Source organism: Magnolia sinica, chromosome 1 (genome assembly GCF_029962835.1).
Source record: "Magnolia sinica isolate HGM2019 chromosome 1, MsV1, whole genome shotgun sequence".
Classification (NCBI taxonomy): domain Eukaryota; kingdom Viridiplantae; phylum Streptophyta; class Magnoliopsida; order Magnoliales; family Magnoliaceae; genus Magnolia; species Magnolia sinica.
In genome coordinates, this window is record NC_080573.1 from 43,316,849 (window position 1) to 43,337,190 (window position 20,342).

The 20,342-nt window shown below is 36.8% G+C and overlaps 1 protein-coding gene and 1 long non-coding RNA gene across 3 annotated transcripts; both read right to left on the reverse strand.

The window, feature by feature from the left end:
- Nucleotides 1–2,520: 2,520 nt before the first annotated feature.
- LOC131247161 (uncharacterized) lies at nucleotides 2,521–5,309 on the reverse strand. 2 transcript variants are annotated; one of them, XR_009171554.1, is made up of 4 exons: nucleotides 5,106–5,309; nucleotides 4,148–4,247; nucleotides 3,926–4,061; nucleotides 2,521–3,168 (listed from the first exon to the last, which is right to left on the reverse strand). It is a non-coding gene; the product is annotated as an uncharacterized LOC131247161 (long non-coding RNA). The 2 variants fall into 2 exon arrangements; XR_009171553.1 differs by lacking the exon at nucleotides 5,106–5,309 and having other exon boundaries at nucleotides 2,527–3,168; nucleotides 4,148–5,084.
- A 3,097-nt stretch (nucleotides 5,310–8,406) lies between these two features.
- Nucleotides 8,407–11,796, reverse strand: LOC131247151 (indole-3-acetaldehyde oxidase). Its single transcript, XM_058247587.1, is given in 2 exon segments — nucleotides 8,407–8,803; nucleotides 8,806–11,796. Coding segments are annotated over 2 exon segments (540 nt in total). The 5' UTR covers nucleotides 9,137–11,796; the 3' UTR covers nucleotides 8,407–8,594.
- Between the last annotated feature and the right edge of the window lie 8,546 nt (nucleotides 11,797–20,342).

Sequence of the window (20,342 nt, forward strand, 5' to 3'; positions counted from 1 at the left end):
ATTAAATAATTATTGTACACTTTAAAATAAAAAATATATAATATTTACAATAACAAGTGAATTTGTCTGAATACATTAAAAAAATAAAATAAAATTCCGTGTGATCCACTCTTAGCTTGGCCAATACAGCTAGCCATCTCCAACCTTTATCCACAACCAAGAAACATTGGTACCCATATGCAACTGTCGCTGTCAAAATCTCCATCTACTAGTTTAAGAGAACAAACATGTCAAGAAGTCAAACAAGACGGTATAGATTTTAAAATGCATGTTTTTACTTCCTACAAACAAAATAGTTTTTACAATTGTCAGTTTAGTGTAATATTTGAATGGTAGCCCATAAATTGTGTTTGATCAAATGCACAGTCTAATCAAGTGATTAGATTGACCAAATGTCCCAATGCCACTAATATGAAGAACAAATGCAATCAATTCCAGAATTTCACTGAGTTGCAATCATGGTTCAATATTTTATTACAGTAACATGCAAAATTAGGACAACATAAATAGAATTCCTATAGTGAACTAGGATAGTTCTCCTTTCTTAAAAAAGAAAAAACAAAATCAGTCCTATGTTATATTGAAGTGCTCAATATCTACCTAAATAGAATTAAAATCTCAGCCCCTAAAATGGTTATGTTGGTTGTGTCAGCTTTAGCTTAGTCGCTTGATTCCTATCCTAGCTTGATTTTAGATGCATATACAATTTTAGCTTTGCTTGGCTCATGAGTATTGCAAGCTTACCTCTGCCAAACAATCACATATGATCTATGCAACCTTCAGATCCCACACTTGGTATATTGAGGCGTCTATTTTGGAACCCAACAGCTCCAACTACCTGCATTGGGTTCATTCCACTCCACGGCATGCGCAAGGTAGCCAACTCCCACAATATCACACTGAAGCTGTAGACATCACATTGCAAGAAAAAAACCGCTTGTATTATTACCAACATGTATGAGTCTTAAAATGAAATGGAGCTGCTATTATCAATAGTTTCCAAGAGAAATAAAAGTTGCTACTCACTTCTCATTGGATGGTTCATTTCTTAAACTTCCGGCGCCATCAATTCCGGTTGCAGTTCAACAAAGAGCATTTCACTAAAGAACTGATGCAATCATAGAACAGAAACCAAAGTGTCCATTCACACATGCAAATATCTAAAATTTGAAGCAATGCATGGAATCCAGGGTCCATGAAATTTGTCAAGTCCTGATTGGTCCTCTGGCCTTCAGGGTGTGAGGTGTTCTTAGAAAGAATGATGTAACTGTTGGAATGACCTCAGGATCCTCCAGGTGGGATTGTTTCTAATGGAGTATAAGGGAAGGAGCTTGGCAACTTAAAAGGTGCTATTTGTTATTTTGTAGTGACAAACATACATTCCAAACCAAGAGGCTTCTGTTGATTTCTAAGGAGATTCAACAAATGGCTTCTTGGCTAGAAATTTTGTTTGCTCGGGAGGAGAATCTAACACGATCGCCAATATGTCCATTAAAGTTGTGGCAAGATCACTTGAAAAAAGAACGCGTTTCCTTTACCCTAAGTTACTCCTCTTATTCAATGAAGTTCGGGAAAAGAAACACTCAAAGAAGTTTCACAAACAATAACCACTAACGAAGAAACATTTATTGATGAATAATAGTAGTTCGAGAAAACCAAACACAAAAATCTGTCCCTCAGAGACAAGGAAACGGATTGGCTACTCCCCCTGCCACCGGCCAATGGCTGGTGGTCGGTGCTCTGTGGGCCCCACCATGATGTATGTGTTTCACCAATGCCGTCCATCTATTTTTCTAGATCATTTTATGGTATTACACAAAAAATGAGGTATATCCCAATCTCAAGTGGACCACATTATAGGAAACAGTGTTGAATGAATGTCAACCATTAAAAACTTTTTGGGGCCCATAAAAGTATTGGATCAAGCTGATCTTTGTTTTTTCCCTTCATCTGGGTCTTTATGACCTAATCAACGGATCGGATGTCTAATAAACAGTACAGTGGACCTTAGTAGGATTGAAATGATGGATATCCAATCACTATTGTTTTCCTGTGGTGCAGTCCACCTGAGATTTATATCCCTCTCATTTTTGGGATAAGGCCCTCAAATGATCTTTAAAAATGGATGAACGGAATGGATGAAATAGATACATCATGGTGGGGTCCACAGATCACCGACCACCAGCCACGGGGCTGGTGTCAGGGGGAGTAGCCAATCCGTTCCCCAAAGACAAGGCCATCCAGAAACGCTGGATCTTACACCAAAACATAGAAAAGGACAGTATATGAAGTCAACTAACAGGTGCTGAAATACAAAACTGTTAAGAGTCACAAAGGATTACCGTTCCAGCTGTAGATTTTGAAGGCAGAAACGTGTGGTGCTTCAACCATGACAAGCCAAAATCACAAACCTGAAAAATGTGCCAGTAAATATCAAAACTTTGGGCGCTTCCTTAGTCACGAAAGCATTCTTAATTTGATCAGCACGAGCACAAAAACTAATTGAAAAAAATCAATTGACAATAAAGGAAAAACAGTTAGGGTGGTTGTTCATCATGGTGAAAGTGCTACTAATAACCTAACATAGCTGCATAATTAAGGTTGTCCTTAACAACTCATGATATGATGATCATGCATGGATATGTGGCAGCAGATGTGAGTGCATCCGGGTGTGAGTATACATTGCATGTGTCTAACAGTTTAGTACTAAATGAGATTTTCCTACAAGGATCGCCCAATCAGCTTGCCCGTTCACTTCATGATATGATGATCCAAACCATACATTTAGAAGGTCCCATAACATATGGCCAACATTAGCATATATATGGCCCACATGAGACAAATCTCACTGGTCCTCAAATTATGTAAACATGGCATACCTCTGAAGATATGAAATTCCAAAACTCAGTGTTCCACACATCAGTTGCACCACAATAGTAATAGAAAAATGAAAAAATTGAAAGGAAAATAACTATTGGTTCACATTCAATGTATGCTTATCACCCACCTGACAAGCTGACCAGCCTGGCTTTCGATCCAATCACCAGCCATCTTACTCAATCTCCCACAAGTGTACCATGTTGGCATGTATGCTGCTAGGCTCCTTCTCCATCTTTTTTGCGCATGTACTACTCACATTGCTCAATGAAATGATGTCGTTTAAATGATCTGTTAGCCAAAAAAATCAATTAACTATAGAAAGCAATTCAAGAACCATACAACGCAATTACCAAAAAAGGAGGTAGTTGACAATGCACAGGCAAAGAAATTGTATGGCAAGTTTAATATTCAGTTTGCATAAACAGGACCCATACTTTCTTTGTTAAGTGTATTTTTAGTTAATAAACATCCTTCAATGTTTGAATTTTTAGCATAGAATTTGGTTGATCCTTCAATGTTTATATTGGTGGAATCCAAAAGCTACTGTTGAAAAAATAATAATAATAAATTCTGCTGACATGACATTTTTCACCAATTGGTATAATAAAGTAATATGTGGAAAACTACTTTTCTTTCTACGATTTTCCTAAAATGGACATTTTCCTTTTCTACCCCAAACTTTGATAATCCACATTTCCATAATTTTTGAGAGACAATTATCACTTTTTGATCATTTACCAATCTACATTTCCTTGAAAGTCATAAACACTAAAAGGAACAACTTTTTTAGAATTCTTTTCCTCGATCTACCTTAACCATGGTTTCTTTGAGATGTAGCATTTTTCTTTCTAAATCTGCTTTTTGAATTTCACCAAACTAAACGAGACTTAAAATACAAATGCTACCCATAAAACTATGATTAGCGCTCATGATATTCAGATCGAATAATATAGCCTGCATGATTTTCCACAAATTTGTTAACATTAGACCAGAGCATTAGTGACATAATTTCACTCTAAAAAGGAACAATCTTAAAGTAAATTACCTTAGATTTGAATTGATCATCTGAAGTGTAACTTTAACCATGCAGGCATTTGAGGTAGTATTCATCTTGTGTTATTACCGGCTACTCAATTGCCTACAGTGTTTGCTAATACCCTGTGTGTATCTCCATCGCACTCCTGAAGCACAATAATCCAAATGATTCAACTCTACAAAAAGTAGATTATGCATTTTTACAGAAACAGAGAAGTGATTGAGCTTGAACCTGTATAATATCAGCTGGACCATAAGTTTCGGTCTGTATAATCACAAGACGGTCTAACAGGCCAACATGTATGCCATGTGGACTGCTCATATCAGTTCCCCTACATCATATGCATTGAAGAAAAAAATAACATAAGCTTGCAGGAAGATATTGCAGATTAATGCTAAAAAAGGCATGTAAAGATTTCTAGGAAGAACAAAATTCAAATAAGAGAACAAAGTAGGATCTTCCAAGAAGCAGTGTTATATGTAAAAGCAGCTGATATATGTGAAAGCAATGTTCAAGACTGAACTAGCTAGTGGACCAAAAGATAAGAAAACACAGGTCATTTCATAGCCATCTACTACTTGCTGATAGGGACGTCATTGCTTGTAATGCCTTCTTTGTATTTGCTGTTGGTCAAGGAGTTCCTTAAAAATTAATGCCACATGTTCAATCCAGCTGATGACCAGATTGATTTTCTGGCAATGGCTCATAAATGGTGGAGCCAAGAAGCCAGGCTAATGGGGCCATGCCAGGGACTAGCAAAATCAAAATTTTGAACAATGCTAGCATGAAGGCATGGCCTGACCAGTCCAAAATCCAGGCTCCGGTCTGACCCATTTTCTCTAGTTTCCACAGAAGTTCGATAGATTGAACAATCATCTAAACACACATAGAGAATAGGACCTGCTTAATTCAGGGTTTGAAGGGATTTGCTTATTAACAGGTGGCCACTCTAAAGTAGCAGCTGAATTGTATGAAATCCTTTCCCGCTCATCAAGCTCAGCCACATGACCTTTGTTCAGTTCGTTAACTCGACATTGGACGTCCGGCTTCAGAGACTCTTAACTCTTCTATAGGGGCCACCAGTTTCTATAGTTAAGAAGAAGAGTCAACTATATTCCAACCAAAAAGTTTTTTTAAAAAGATGCTGAATTCCTGAAATAAAGATCCAACACCATATAATTCTACTAACCTTCCTGAAATAGATTTTTTACTTTGGAAGCAAAAACTGGTACTCTCGATGGAGTGGTATAGTCTCAGACATCAAACTGGACAGTTGAGAAATCAGTGAATGTATATGAAAAATCAATGGGTTAAACCAAGTGAAAAAAATAATCTCAAGTGAGTAGCACTCTAATGAGACTAACAATGAGAAAGTGACAATAACAAGAAGGAAAAGGCAAGCAGAACTCCCATAATGATACCTTCTTCACCTTGAAAATCTGAGAAGGATAATATACAGGTCTATGAGATTCTTCTCCTCTTGATACATACTAGCCTGAACAAAGAAAACAAGCATTGCGCATGAATGAATTTGTCTCATGACTTGAACTCATTTAACCTAGAGAACATCCAAGAACCAAGGCCCACAAGCCATGTTGCTTTGACATACATCAGAATTCAGAATTACATATCAAGTTCATTATTGTGCTAAAAGTGAAATCGATCAATTTCCAGACAAAACTAACAGGGAAAAAAAAAAGATTACACGATCTTTCTTTAATAAATGGGAGATTCAATATTGTTGTAGCATTTTCTTAATGATTTGTTTGCAGCACATCCGTAGCAGGCTTGGATCAACAGCCTAGCTCACCAAACCATGGACTGTTTTTGCATCTTTTTCTTAACCAACTGTTTTATTAACTGATGGTTTGCGAACAGACAATTAAGAAAAAGCTGAAACAACAGTCAAAATTCGATGGTGGAGCATGCAGATTTTTAGATTTCCCACCTTCATTTTGCCAATGATACACTCCGTGGCAGACCATTGAATTGGTCAAGTTACTACGAATTTTTTAAGCTAGATTATTTGCATGATCAGCGACACCTTGTCTATCATAACCAGCATCTGCAACCTATCATCCAATACAAATGATGGGAAGTTCATTGTATTGGATGGAATTACCTATCTTCCTCCAGTTGATCAGAAGGAGATTCTCCAATGTGACTTATAGAGTTGTGGCCCACCTGGAAGGCAAATCTCCTAATTAGATCTCAAGCAATTAAAATACTCATGTAGATATCTATCAAACTGACTTTCAGCCTAAAATTCTTATTCAAAAAATAAAAAATAAAAAATGGATGACTTAAGTAAAATGTGAACCAAAGATACATTTGGGCAAAATCCCCAATATAAGCCTCCAAGAGAATTGGTACCTAAATAGTACAAACGACACAAGAATGTCAAAATTATTTAATTTTCAATCTTTTTTGGTCAACATTTATTTAATTTTCAAATTATGAGGGATTACAATTTTTCCATAAATGGATGCTTCAATACCATGTGGGAAAGATGCACCAGTATGTCCACATATATAAAGGACACAAACCAGGACATCAAATTTTTTATTTTATCCACTTGGAAATAAATACATGATAACATCAGTTGACAGGCAAAAGGAAAACATTACAAGAGAAACAGTCTGCATTTGCCTCAAAGCCATTTTGGGAGAGTAAAAACATAATATGTGATTATTAGTTCTTGTATTTCCATGACAAGATCATCATTTCTTTGATTTTCATTTTCTTCCTAGAATTTTTATTGCCAACCATTTTCTTGAGTCCTATGATTACCATATTGCGGCCTACCTAGGAGTAAAACAACCTGATTTTTTAGGCCATAAGTTTTACACAATGTGGCCCACCTACTGAAAATCTCCGAACCATATTGGCAATGTGAAGATCCCCATTGTGACATGTCCCAACCAAATGTGGTACCTTGTTGCATGCTCTAAAGGGACATCTATGAGGCGGAGAAGAATTGATCCTCATGCAATTGGGAGAAACAGAAATGCAAGGCAATACAATCCAATTGATCCCAAGTGAAACCCTGTAAGTTTCAACATTCGAAGACTGCACAAAGTCATATTTTATTGAAACCTGCATTCTTTTTTTCTTTTTTTTTCTCTCTCTCTCTCTCTCTCTCTCTCTCTCTCTCTCTCTCTCTCTCTCTCTCTCTCTCTCTCTCTCTCTCTTTTATTTTATTTTATTTTTTTTATTTATTTATTTTTTACATATTTAAAACTTAAAAGATAATATTACATAAATTCATATTGAGTCTGCCACTAATAAACTGAAGGTAGCCAAACTGCAATGTGTCTTTGGTTGGCATTCATATTGAGTAACTGGCCACCAAGTTAAAATCATTGCAATTCTAAGTTGGACTTGAAAGGAATGCAATTGCAATTCCAGGGCTAATTCTGCCCTGCCAAAACTATCAGAAGTCCCTAATTCTTTTCATGTGTACCCAAACGCAACATTAGGGTCTTCAAGTATGCAAAATGGTATCTCTTGACCGGCAGAAAAAGCTCCAAGTATTGCAGTCATTCTGTAATATTCCTTCCCTTCCAAGAAAAAAAATGGTAATTGCATTTTAGAGTCCAAGTTCCTTCTCTGTTAGTGACTAACATGGAACTTCACTGTCATGCATGATGTTTGCCAGGCTGGCTTATCGAAGCCATTAATACCACGGCCCCATCAAAGATGGACCATGCCCACAAAATCTTCCAAATTGGAGGATGCCTTCCAGTAATCTTTGGCCCTTTGCCCATAAATGTGGTATTTTAGCACACTTACCCATGTATTTGTATGCAAATAAACAAATGGTTAGCGTTGTCTGACCGAGAAGATTTTTTGGGCATAGTCCATTGATGATGAGAGACACTTGTTCAATGGCATAGATTACCAAACCATGGGCCACACATGTACAAAATCCACACACAATAGGGAAGTTCCATGTTAGTCACATTTCAATATCAAACAAAGAGAGAGCAAGGTATTATTTATCACACACCATGAAACAGAAGGATATAAAAAAGTTGTTCTTTTGTCATTTCTCCATCAAATGCATGTGGAGATGTATACATGCGGGTTCCTAACAATAAAATATGTTCATCAAAACCACAATGCAGATAGAATAAATAAATGAAAAAGAAGATCTATGGAATGCAGATGAGAACAGAACAAAGAAGGTCAATGTGACAGTAGATTTGAAACCAAAATGAATGTTCCTGATCTCAGCTAAAACAGATCAAACACAATGTGACTTAAACTGAGAAAGCTATTGACAATAACAACATCAGATCAGCTGTAGATACTAGACATTGACTGATTCATTAGAAAAGAAGATCTGTGAATTGCAAATGACATTCGAACATATCAGATCAGATTTACATTGGAAGATCTAACACATAGAGAACTAAGGGGACATGAAGATGTACAAACCAATCGACCGCCATAGGTACTAGACCTTTTTTTTTTTTTTTTTCTATAGCTAAGATCTTAGGGGATTTTTTATTCATAGGCCATCCATGTTGAGGCGGCCCATCATATCAATGGTTGGATCACGTAACAGCAGGCCCCACTTGTAGCACTGTATATTACCAACTTACAAGTCTACATGGCAGTTCATCAAGCATATATTCACAATGGAGAATATGGAAATAGATGAGCAGAACGGTATTTATTGGTGAGAAATCATGGTTTCTAAATACCTCTCCACATTGTCCAGCCCACAGAGCTCCTTAACCGCCGGCATGGTTGCCGGGACCTTCATTTGGAATATCAAAGAAGGATGATCATAGCCGTTGGTTGCAAGGAGCTCTTTCCTTGCTTCTTTGATGGCTTGTCTAGTTGCACAATGAATAGAGGCCGCTAGAAGCAACGGTGGCTCCCAGAAGCTTTGGAAGAGAGCAGGCATTTTTTGTGATGGCCATTGTTAGGTATCTCGACATTGAATTCTTTGGGGATTGTGTCAATGGTTGGGACCTTGTATGTCCACGTTCCATCCGAAACCACCAACCCATCTGAGTTTGATAGATATTCTTCCAGCATGAAAAATCCAACTCCTTGGATAAAAGATCCTTCAATCTGTCCTAAATCCACAGCAGGGTTTAAGCTCGGTCCACAGCCATAGATCATATCTGTTTGCAAGATTGTGGTAGCACCTGTAAGAAGATCTATCTCCACCTCACTTACAGCAGCACCATAATTTAGATACTCCATTTAACTATAGTCAGGGTCCCATAAGGTAGGTACTAGACCTTGACAAATTCATTGCAGATAAGATCAGATTCACATTGGAAGATCCAACACATACAGAGAACTAAGCAGGCATGAAGATTTGCAAACTGATCAGATCCATTCAAACAGTTCCATCGCAATGCAGACAGATACAAGGGCAGAAGAAGATCTGTAAACAGTGAATCAAAATCAGATGAGAACAACCCAACATTAGAAAATAAATTCATAATGCGAGTTCAAAATTCAGATCATTCAAAGAAAAATCCACCACAGGAACAAAAAGAAAGAGTTTCATTGCAAGAGAGATCTGCCCCTCACCAGGAAAAATATCAAATTACTAGAATCAAATGAATTTCAGATGCAACATTAGCCCAACCGAGAAAACCCCAACAAGAAAAAGATAACGAAAACAAAAGGCCTCTAAAGAAAGAAAAGAAAAAGAACATCTTCTCCATCAACAACCTACATACACCATCTAGAGATATGAATTGGACGGATCTCACCAATCTTGACTGCTGCTGAGCATCCATTCTAACAGCTGCTGCTGCTGAAATAAAAACTGCATGACAGATCCAGATGCTTTCTAATGCAGTGAAATTTCTTAGATAGCAAGAATATTCCGAAATAAACAAATTAATTTAGACATTTCATCAAACAGTTTCTAAGCAAGAGAGATGCACCCACACTTGCAATAAACATCCATAAGAGCCACTGTTAGAATCATATTAAATCCATTTCGATTCTCTTCTATAGACCCATTCACCAGAATAAGCTCATTAGGCACCACATTTTCAAACTCCATCCGTTGGAAGAGGCTCACAGCTTCACCAGGCCGATCCCACAAGAAGAAACAAAAGAAAAATGGACAGAAAATAGAAAAAAAACCTAAAAAAGGAAAACAAAGGAGAAAAAAAATCTAAAAAAGCAAATATAAAATTCCACAAAATCAAGATCCACATGCGAAATGGTTTCAATCCCAACCGAGACCCACAAAAATGCGGAAATATTGAACCTTCAGATGTTATATCTTGATGCTAATTAAAAAAAATAAACTAATCCCAACTACAATAAATCAGAAATTAACTTTTAGCATAAACTAGTAAAACCATAACTGGAAAACCCTAAACTACGAATGGAGATAGAGAGCTTTTGTAGAAATGAAGCTTCTGTTGTAATGATTTAAATGGGTAGGGAGAGAGAGAGGGGATTTGAAGGAGGATTGATGTTTCGTCTGTCATCAGTGAGAGGGTTTTGGGTTCGATCGGAGCATGAAGATTGCAAATAGAGAGACTAAAAATGGAGATTACGGGAAAATACCATGGAAATCGCAGGGAGAGAGAGACCCAGGAATGAAATACAGACATTGTGGTTTTCTATTTCACGATTTTGGGGGGTTTTTGGTAGTGTAGGAACGGTTTAAAACTGTTTTGCATTAGGAACGGCTTAATGTTGTTCCTAAACCAAAGATGCAACCGTTCCTAATAATGATTTTGGTGTAGTGAATGTTATCTCACTCTACAATGATTCCATGACATCCAACCTGTCCAAACAGATCTCCCAACCATGAATTGGAGGTTTTTGGCTGGTTGTCAATTGTTTTCTGTGGTAGGCTCTCCATGTTTTCACCCAATCTGCACATCAGGCAAGCCTTATCATGACGATGCGATTTACTAAAAAAAGAAGAAGAAGAAGATATGCTTATACAATCATCAGGTGGGCTACACCATGAAAAAACAATGAACAATCATTCAACAACCTCCTAATTGAAGCAATGGACCACATGGTTGGATTAGTCTGATTTCTTTAGAATCCTACTTCCATGGTTGGACGACCCTTTTGAATGGGTTAAATCCCACAAATACAGTGTTGAGCCCACGTGCCCCTGCACACGTCAAATGGGCCATTCATTTGGGGAAATGGCATGATCCTCGACTTACTAACTTTAACAAATTTCTATGATAATTCACCGTTAGTTCTGAATAGCATCCCTGGCTAAGATTTTGCAACTCCACAGTTTAGGAAAAAGCAGTACAGGGCCCATTTTTTGACAGTTTATCCCAAAATGATCTTTGGGCAACTGTCTACTCATCTAATCGCTGTGCGAAGATCAGATGATGCTCACGCAGAAGGGGAATTGGGATTTGGCTCAAAAAAGTGTTTAAGCATCGCCCAAATGACCCCTAGCATCGTTTCAATTAAACCATGCATAGGCCCAAAATTTGGATGGCTTGGATATCATGATCTATGAAAACTTAGGACATGATCCATCATGGTGCTGTCATCCTTTCAACAGTCTAGCTAGATTACTGAGCTATTAGTGAAGAATGTTGGATTCTTTCTTAATATGTCATAGTTGTCACCTTGAAGCAATCTCCATCTGTCTGTAGTATCTACCCTCCAAGTGGAAATGGTAGCCATCTCCATGTGTATGAACCACTTTGATCAGGCTATTCAGACCATTCAATCAATGGTTAGTACGACTCGCACATATGGGTGGCAGCAAGCTGAGCTGGGTTCTTCTGGAAGAATGGATGGATCATCTGGTGTGTCCATTTGTATGAATATTGTATCAATTGGGCAATCCTATGTCTAACGAGCAATTTTAAAATGGATAGTTCAAAAGGAAAACAAGCTTTCATGGTTTTGTTTAGTCATCCGCTTTGGTCGGTTAGAAAAGATTGATGGCCTAGATTACTTGGCTATGAAATATACTAATAAATATGTACTTGTAGAATGCAACCTTCTTGTTAGAAGATTGATAGCTGCAAATACATGAGCTTAACTTGATATCTGAGAATTCAAGGTTTTATGTCTATTTGTATTTGTAGTCCTACACTACTAATGTCAGCATTGTTATATGTTGCTGTAAAATGAACAGCAATAGGAAAAAAAAAAAAAAAAACGAATATCATTTTTTATCAATGAAGTCAATACAAATAATAAAATATAATAGAAAAACAAAACAGAAAAAAAAAAAAAAAAAAAAAAAAAAAAAAAAAGAAGAAGAAGAAGAAGAAGAAGAAGAAGAAGAAGAAAGAAAGAAAGAAAAATGATCTTATGACACAGGCAGGATCATCCCAACCATATCCACTATCTTGTCCTGGAGTTTATATGGTGAAATCATGCTTTCTAAGCAGTTTATAATGACTCTTTAATTGTTGTAAATCATTTTGAACCCCAAAACCAAAGATTGAATGCATATCTTGTAGAGTTCCAGGCTTCTTTAATCCACCCTGTATATGATCCTTTCCCAATATTAGTTTGTTCTATCAATATTCCAATTAAGAAGGCTCATTCCAATCTACTTTGCTGTGGTTCTGGGAGATGGGACAAAGTGCAAAAGCTTATATTGAGGGCCCGTTTGGATACCACCAAATAAGTTACTTTTCTACTTGCAGCAGTAGATAAGTGACTTATTTCATATAAGTTTGGTTTATGATTAGTTATAAGTAACTTTTTTAATTAAAAAGTACTTGATCACTTCAGTTAATTTTTTTAGTTTTTCTACTTTTCATGAGTTGCCAAAGAGAGGCATCAGGAGAGACGAAAGAGAGGAGAAGCTGATAAGTATGTTGTTTACCAAACATACTCATCTTCTTAATAAGTAGAAACTAAGATAAGCTACTTGTGGTATAAGTAGCTTATCTTAAGCAACTTAAGATCCAACCCGTCTCTAAATGAGAATGCCAGATTTCTCAAAATAATATAAATAGAATCATCAATGTGAATGGATAGCATACTCTATTGGATAGAAGAAGCACAAAAAATTTAGTGTGGGTAGTTCTTGGAATTTGTTAAGATCATATGCATATGGTTCATTAACAATAATCTATGTTTGGAATGAGAAAGCAAAATTCAAATATAAAGGAAACTCATTTCTTACAACATGAAGTTTGTTGAAACTGCAATAACTTGCTTGTTTATGCTTCACAAAGGTTGCAATTGAACCAGCCTTTGCAATAATCCAAAGTGATTTGCAGGATGGACATGGAAGAGCCTGTTTGTGCTATTTGTTGGTGTTAACTTTAAAATACAAAACATAATCTGAAATGATTTAGCTATTGTAGTAATGTTTGCATTCAAATCTTCTTCTTTTTCCTTTGTTAACTACCCAATGTTCAGTTGCAGCATTTGTTTTTGTTAACTTCTCTCTCCCAGCTCATCAATCACTTCTATTTAACATTTCATTAGGGATGCCATAGATCAGGCCCACGAAACCCACATAAACCCCACAAAATAACATTATAAACTTCTCTTCTTCTTTTTCTTCTTTTTTCTTTTCTTTTCTTTCTTTTCTTTCTTTTCTTTTCTTTTATTTATTTATTTATTTGAAAGGTGATAAACTTCAAAATTCAAGACCACCGAAAGGACCACCATAGGCCCCTGCATCCTTAAAATATCGAATCAAATGCAAGCAAATTTAAATCCATGAAGCTATCAAATCACCATAAGAGCAGCAAAAAAGAATCCTCTGTGTTAGTGTTGTTGTTTTTTTATAAGCATTTGATTATACATGTAGATGATCATGCCAAAAACCATAATTCCTTTCTCAGGGCATTCTGAAAACACTAAAGCGAATAGTACGAAGCCATCAAGTATGACAAAATGAAAGACATCAACCACTTGAACTTGTTCGAACCAGTGTTCGGAATATCGGTATCGCGCAATGTATCACAACCTTGGGATACAGATATGTATTGGTTATCGCATGGGATATATCGTTTGTACCGCGTAATTTATCGCACTTTTTGGGAAACATGGGGAAACATTGGAAACATGGTTGAATTTTTCAAGGATTATTAAAAAAGACCTTAATACACACTTTTAAATCATAAAATCTCAAAAAAGAAGTGCACATAATAGGTTTCCTTTGTATAGGGTCCTAAACCATGTCCTGTCTGATTGAAAAAAAAAAAGGCAATTATATTCAAATATGATGCATAACATTTATAAATATATCGGGACATTTATGAAAACACAACCAATGCATTCAAAAGCAAAGGATATTGTAGAAATTAAAAAAATAATATTTTAATAATTTGTTCAGGTGGAACATAATACAGGAAATAGTGGTAATCGATCATTATAAACTTCTCATGGGCCACAAAAGCTTTGGATCAAGCTGATATTTGTGTGGTCTCTTTATCCAGGTCTTTGTGACCTTACCAACAGGTTGGATGCAAATAAAAATTCCAGTGGACCCCAAGAAGTTTTAATGGTGGGGATTCAATTACTACTGTTAACTGTGTTATGGTCCACCTAAGACTTAGACCTCCTTCATTTTTGGGATCATGCCCGAAAATGAGCTTTCAAAATGGATGGACGATGTGGATGTAAGGCACATACATTACAGTGGGTCCATAGTTAGGGATCCACCAAAACAGCGCCCACAAAGTGGACGCAGATTTACTGCTGAAAACCTTTCCTAGGAAGTTTGTACTAGAACCTAGATGGGGCCCACCGTGATGTTTTTGATAAATCCACCCCGTCCATACGTTTGGCTTGATCATTTTAAGACATGCAACCAAAATTGAGCTTGATTTAAGAGCCAGGTGGGCCACATGAGAGGAAACAATGGGGATTGAGCAACTACCGTAGCCATTCGTATGGCCATAAAAGTTTTCTATTAGGCTAAGATTTTAGTGTTTTTAGTTCATACCAACGGGAATGACCTTATAAACAATTTGGATGTCATATAAACATCAAGCTGGAGCCCAGAAAGGTTTTAATGGTAGTAATTTCTTTCCCCAATTTTACCTCTCGTATGGCCCACTTGACTCTTAGATCTGTCTCATTTTTGGCCGCATATCCTAAAATGATCATGCAAAATGGAAGGATGGCATGGATTCATCACAAAATTCACAGTGGGCCCCACATAGGTTCCCAGTGCAGGAACTTCGAGTCCGCATCCGCCTGAGTTGGGATAGTCCCCCAGTCCGCCGGGAGGAATAGCTTAGTGGGTGTTACCCCTAATGTGTGGCCTACATGGGTGATTTTTTGTACATTCACACCGTCCATCCGTTTCTACAGATCATTTGAGGATGGGGTTCCAAAAATTATGCAGATCCAAATCTCGGGTGGACCATACCACTGAAAACTGTGGTAATTGAGTGCCCCACCATTAAAAATTCCAAAGAGCCCATCGTAAGGATTATTTGCAATTGAACCTGTTGATAATGTCAAGAAGATCTGGATGAAGGAAAAATATAAAGATCAGCTTGATCCAAAACTTTGTGGCCCCCACTCCTTAATAATGGTCATTCATCACTATTTCAAGTGGTATGGTCCATTTGAGATTTGGATCTTCTCACGGTTTGGTATCATGTCCTAAAATGGGATGGAAAAACAGGTGGATGGCATGGATATATAGAAAAAAATACATCAAGATGGGCCCCACACGGTTAGGGTAACACCCGCTTAGTTATTCTTGGGGTAACAACTAATCCGCTCTCAGTCCACTACACACGGACAAGCGATGTGAGTGTGACCTTCACAGTGGGCCCCACCATGATGTATGCGTTGTATCCACACCATCCATCCATTTGGATAGATCATTTTAGTGCATCAGCCAAAGAATGAGGCCGATCCAAAGCTCAAAGTGGACCCCACCACAGAAAACAACGAGGACAGTCTGCCCTCCATGGAAACTTGAAACCTTCCTAGGGCCCATCATAATGTTTATTTGTGATCTAATCTGTTCATAAGTCTAAGAAGATATGGACTAAGGGATATCAACATGATCGAAAACTTCTGTGGCCCTCAAGAAGTTTTTAATGGTAAGCATTCAATCCACACTGTTTTCTGTGATAGGTCCACTTGAGCGTTGGATCTACCTCATTCTTTGTCTCGTGACCTAAATTGATACCTAAAAACGTATGGACGAAATTGATATAAAATATATACATCAAGGTGGGCCCCACTGTAAGGGTTGTACCGTATCAAATACATCAAAGTCACACCGAATCTACTCCTTAGTTAAAGGAGAGAGTCGACAATACCATCGCCCAGTTTTCTTCTCCACAGGCTTCGCAAGGTATCGCGATTTTGAATCCTTTCGAAAGCCCAAAAATCTCGCCCGAATTCCATCCTTTTTCCAAATCCCTCCCAAAATCCCCATAACCTCGGCAGAAATCTAATTTTTTCCAAAGAATTTATCTCCGGAAGAAAAAAAAAGAAGGGTTTTAAGTTTTTTTTTTTACCTGATCCAGCGCACTCGACGTTTGGCCTACCAAATTCAGTCGAAGACGATTACCTAATAGATCTTTGAGGTAAGAGAGATTTTATATATATATATATATATATATATATATATATATATATATATATATATATCTATATATATATATATTTGAATTTGTGGGGTAGCAGCGAGGATTTTGCCTCATATTGCCGAAAATGATGCCTGCTTTATCGTCAACATCGCATGATATTTCACAATATCTTGCGATATATTGTCAATATTGGTGATATTGCACAATATTTTGCGATAACTTGGGATATATAGTGCGATATCAAGAATTTCCTTTTTTTTTTTCATCACTGAGTGAGTTTTGCTGAGTTTCATATCGCTAGCAAGCGATAACGATAATATCGGCTAATAGTATCGATATTATGAACACTGGTTCGAACCGACCCATACTAGATGTATATACCCAAAAAGCTTTCAAACTAGCAGATTAATCAAATAGAATGGTGAAAAGTAGTAAAAAGCCATCAAGTAAGACAAACAAAAACGCCGGCCACTTTAACTTGTTTGAAAAGATCCATACTAGATGGACTCCCAAAAACTGTGTAGTGTCAAAACGCAGAACTGTCAGCTCAGTTGGACCTGTCTCCTCACCAATCAATGGACAGTAAATTCTGACAACATTGAACCGTAGACTAAAAGAACATATCAGATTGGAAAAAGTTACAGACCACCCATGTCACGCATGCAGCAAACTGAGTAATGGATAAAATATTTCAAAACAAACGGTTTCAATTTGTGGTGGGTAAACTGCTATGCTACTCTAGAACTTGAATTTATTTGGGATCCTTAAAATCGTTTGGAATTTACCGTGAAGGTCAAAACTGGAACTATGTAATTTGTTTCCCATCTTTATGGATCACCACAAAAATTTGGAGTTGATCAATTTAGAATGCCAATCATTGTGCATTTGTTCATGAATGTCACTTTACAATATAACGTTTATCAATGAGAACCTAACCTGCCGTCGATTATGAACACCACTGACTACAGGTATCACATTGCCTGATGCAACTGTAGCAAATCGTGAAGTTCTAAAACAGAAACATGCTGAATGCAAAACCGCAAAGTTCATAAATTAAAGGAAAACATGAAGGAAACAAAAAGATTCTGTTGTTTGAATTTGTGACAAGAGATGAGATCAGTTGCTTTCATGCAGAGTTAAAGAAATAACAAAACCACACTTGCACTTGGTCAAAGCTTTCTAGTGAGATAGTAACTTTTGGCTCAACACCTATAGGTAGGAACATTGAAATTAGATACAAATCAGTGTAATAATTATCTTCCTTCGGTTTAGCATTTACTGATTTTCTTTAATGACGACAAGGTGTCCCCACCCCTTTTTGAGGCGAGAATAATCCCTGCGGATGCACGCAATCACCTGCAAACCACGTGCATTAGGTAAATCACAGGGAGGGGAATCGAACTCGCGTTTGTGGGGAGCAAACCCACGACACTAGCCATTCGCCCGAACGCCGGTTTAGCATTTACCGATAGAAACCAATTGTCAAAAAGATGCATCAAGAACACTCACAAGGATAGAAACCCATAAATGACTGGAAAACTATTCTTTGAGAAAGAACGAGCTTTAATGCACAAAATGACCATATTTCTATTCATGTTCTTAGAACATCACAAGCATGTATTGATTAAACATTGACTAGCACGCGGAATATGCACTTTAGAAGTCAACAATGCAAGGTGTAACATAGTGGTTTGTGCAATAGGTACTAAGTCACTTAAGAGTACTTAAATGAATTTTTTTTTTAAAGGAAGGAGAAACGAAAAGGGATAGTCTTCCGTTTTTTTTTATAAAAAAAAAATCCAAGTGATAGTGTGAGTTTGGGATTTGTTAGTTTGAGATTAATTAAGTGTTAAAGTATATTACCTAAGAATCTATAATAAAAAATAAATAAATAAATAAAAGAAAAGAAAAAAACAAATGTGACAAGAATAGATAGCTTTCCAGATGTTTGGTGTTTACTTTAACTTGTCTCTAGGTCAAGATAAGCACAACTAGGTGTGTGTGCATGGATTACCATGAACTTGAAGTATAGTAACATGGAGAAGCTTTCTGCAAGAGTACCAAGGAAATTTGGAGCATTGAAACTATAAGAAGCAACCTACAGCCACTTCCATGTTAGCAATCAATATATTCTGGCGAGACAATTAGAATTGTTAATACTTGGAAATGTGTGTGATCAATGTCTCAGATACTTCAAAAAAACTGGAGTTCCCAAGTCAGATACTTGGATAGCTGGACAAGAGTAAGGGATCACCCTTTCCCGACACTTGACAATTTAACATAGAATTTGTTGGGATTTTGAACTCTAAATTATCAATTATTTTGGATTTGTAGTGAATTGCACCAATTGAGCAAGAAATTCAACATGTGACATTGTTAAGAGTATTTTAACATGATTAATGATTATACTCATCAATAGAAACCATTGTGTGCCATAAAGGCCCTTACGAAAGGATAATGGTGGCAACAGTTACACATTACAGGGTCATAATGGTCGTAATAGACGTTATGAAGAAAAAATGATCTATAACCGCCATTAACAACCCATTGTGTCCTTTATAAAGGCCATAACAACCCCGTAATTGTCCGTTATGGGGTAGATACAAATTTTCAAACTTTTTTTAAACATTATGGGGCAGATACAGTTTTTTTTTTTTTTTTGTTTTTCAATCAAAAAAAAAAAGAAAAAAAGATCGTAACGGCTGTTACGAGGGCTTTAAACAACTGTTATGACTTGCATCGTAAAGGTAACGATGGTGACCGTTATGACCACTGTTGCCATTATGGAATAGCTTGGTAGAAACCATTGCTTAACACACCCATATCTTGAAGTATTGGATTTTAGTGATCCACCACAACCAAGCCTTTGTTGTAATAGAAGCCCATACCCAGAGAGTCAGCACTATAGGGTGTGATACCCATATCACGCATCAATATCAAGCAAGGTGTTCTGTATCCTTTACGATACGCCCATAAAGACCGATACGTATAGGTAACGGCCATGACCGTTATGCAATATGGGGGTGAAAATGGGCAGTTAGTTTTTTGAAACCATATCATCTGTTATGGTGGCCTTAAAGGCCATTATAGGGCAGAACGATCGTTACTCCCATAATGGTCGAAAAACGATCACTTTTTTTTTCTATTTAAATTCATTTTTTTCACTTTTCTTATTCCGAAAACTCTCCTATATCATTTTGCAACGGATTTCGACCACTCTTACTATAGCTTTTAAGATTAAAATTGTAGATTGAAGTGATTTGAGCGAATGGAATCTCCAAGGGCCCTTTTTTCAAAAAAAAATTTGAAAAAGCAGTATTTATGCCTTTTTCTGATTTCTAGTTCTAATGCTTGATTGTGATGTGTAAACATTAGAGAGATAATCATATTAAACAATTCACTAGACAGCCCGATACAACACTCTCACCAAAGAGTGGATCGTTACACTACCATAAACATGTTCAAAACAAAAAGGAATACATATTTGAAATATTTATATTATTATTGATTTTCTAGATATTTTTTTTCAGAATTTTTCGGGCAATTTTTTTTCCAACCATTACAGGGGTTGTAACGCCCCCGTATCGGCCGTTATGGCCGATACCAGTATCAGTAATGGTGGTGACCGCTATGGCCACCGTTACCAATACGAAATACCTTGATATCAAGTGTATATCCTACAGGCCATATCCATAGATCATTGTGTATAGATCCCATTGTAAATCACAATGGAAAGGTATATAGTTGAGTTGATAGTATCATCAATGAGCTATTACATATTTTCCATATAAAAAAGTGGAAACTGAGTTACCAAATCAATGAGAGTTTCATACCTGAATTGCAAGAATGGACAAAAATACACCCCCAAGAATGTTTAAGAAGAGGAAATAAGAATCTCTATTGGAAATTAAACTTCT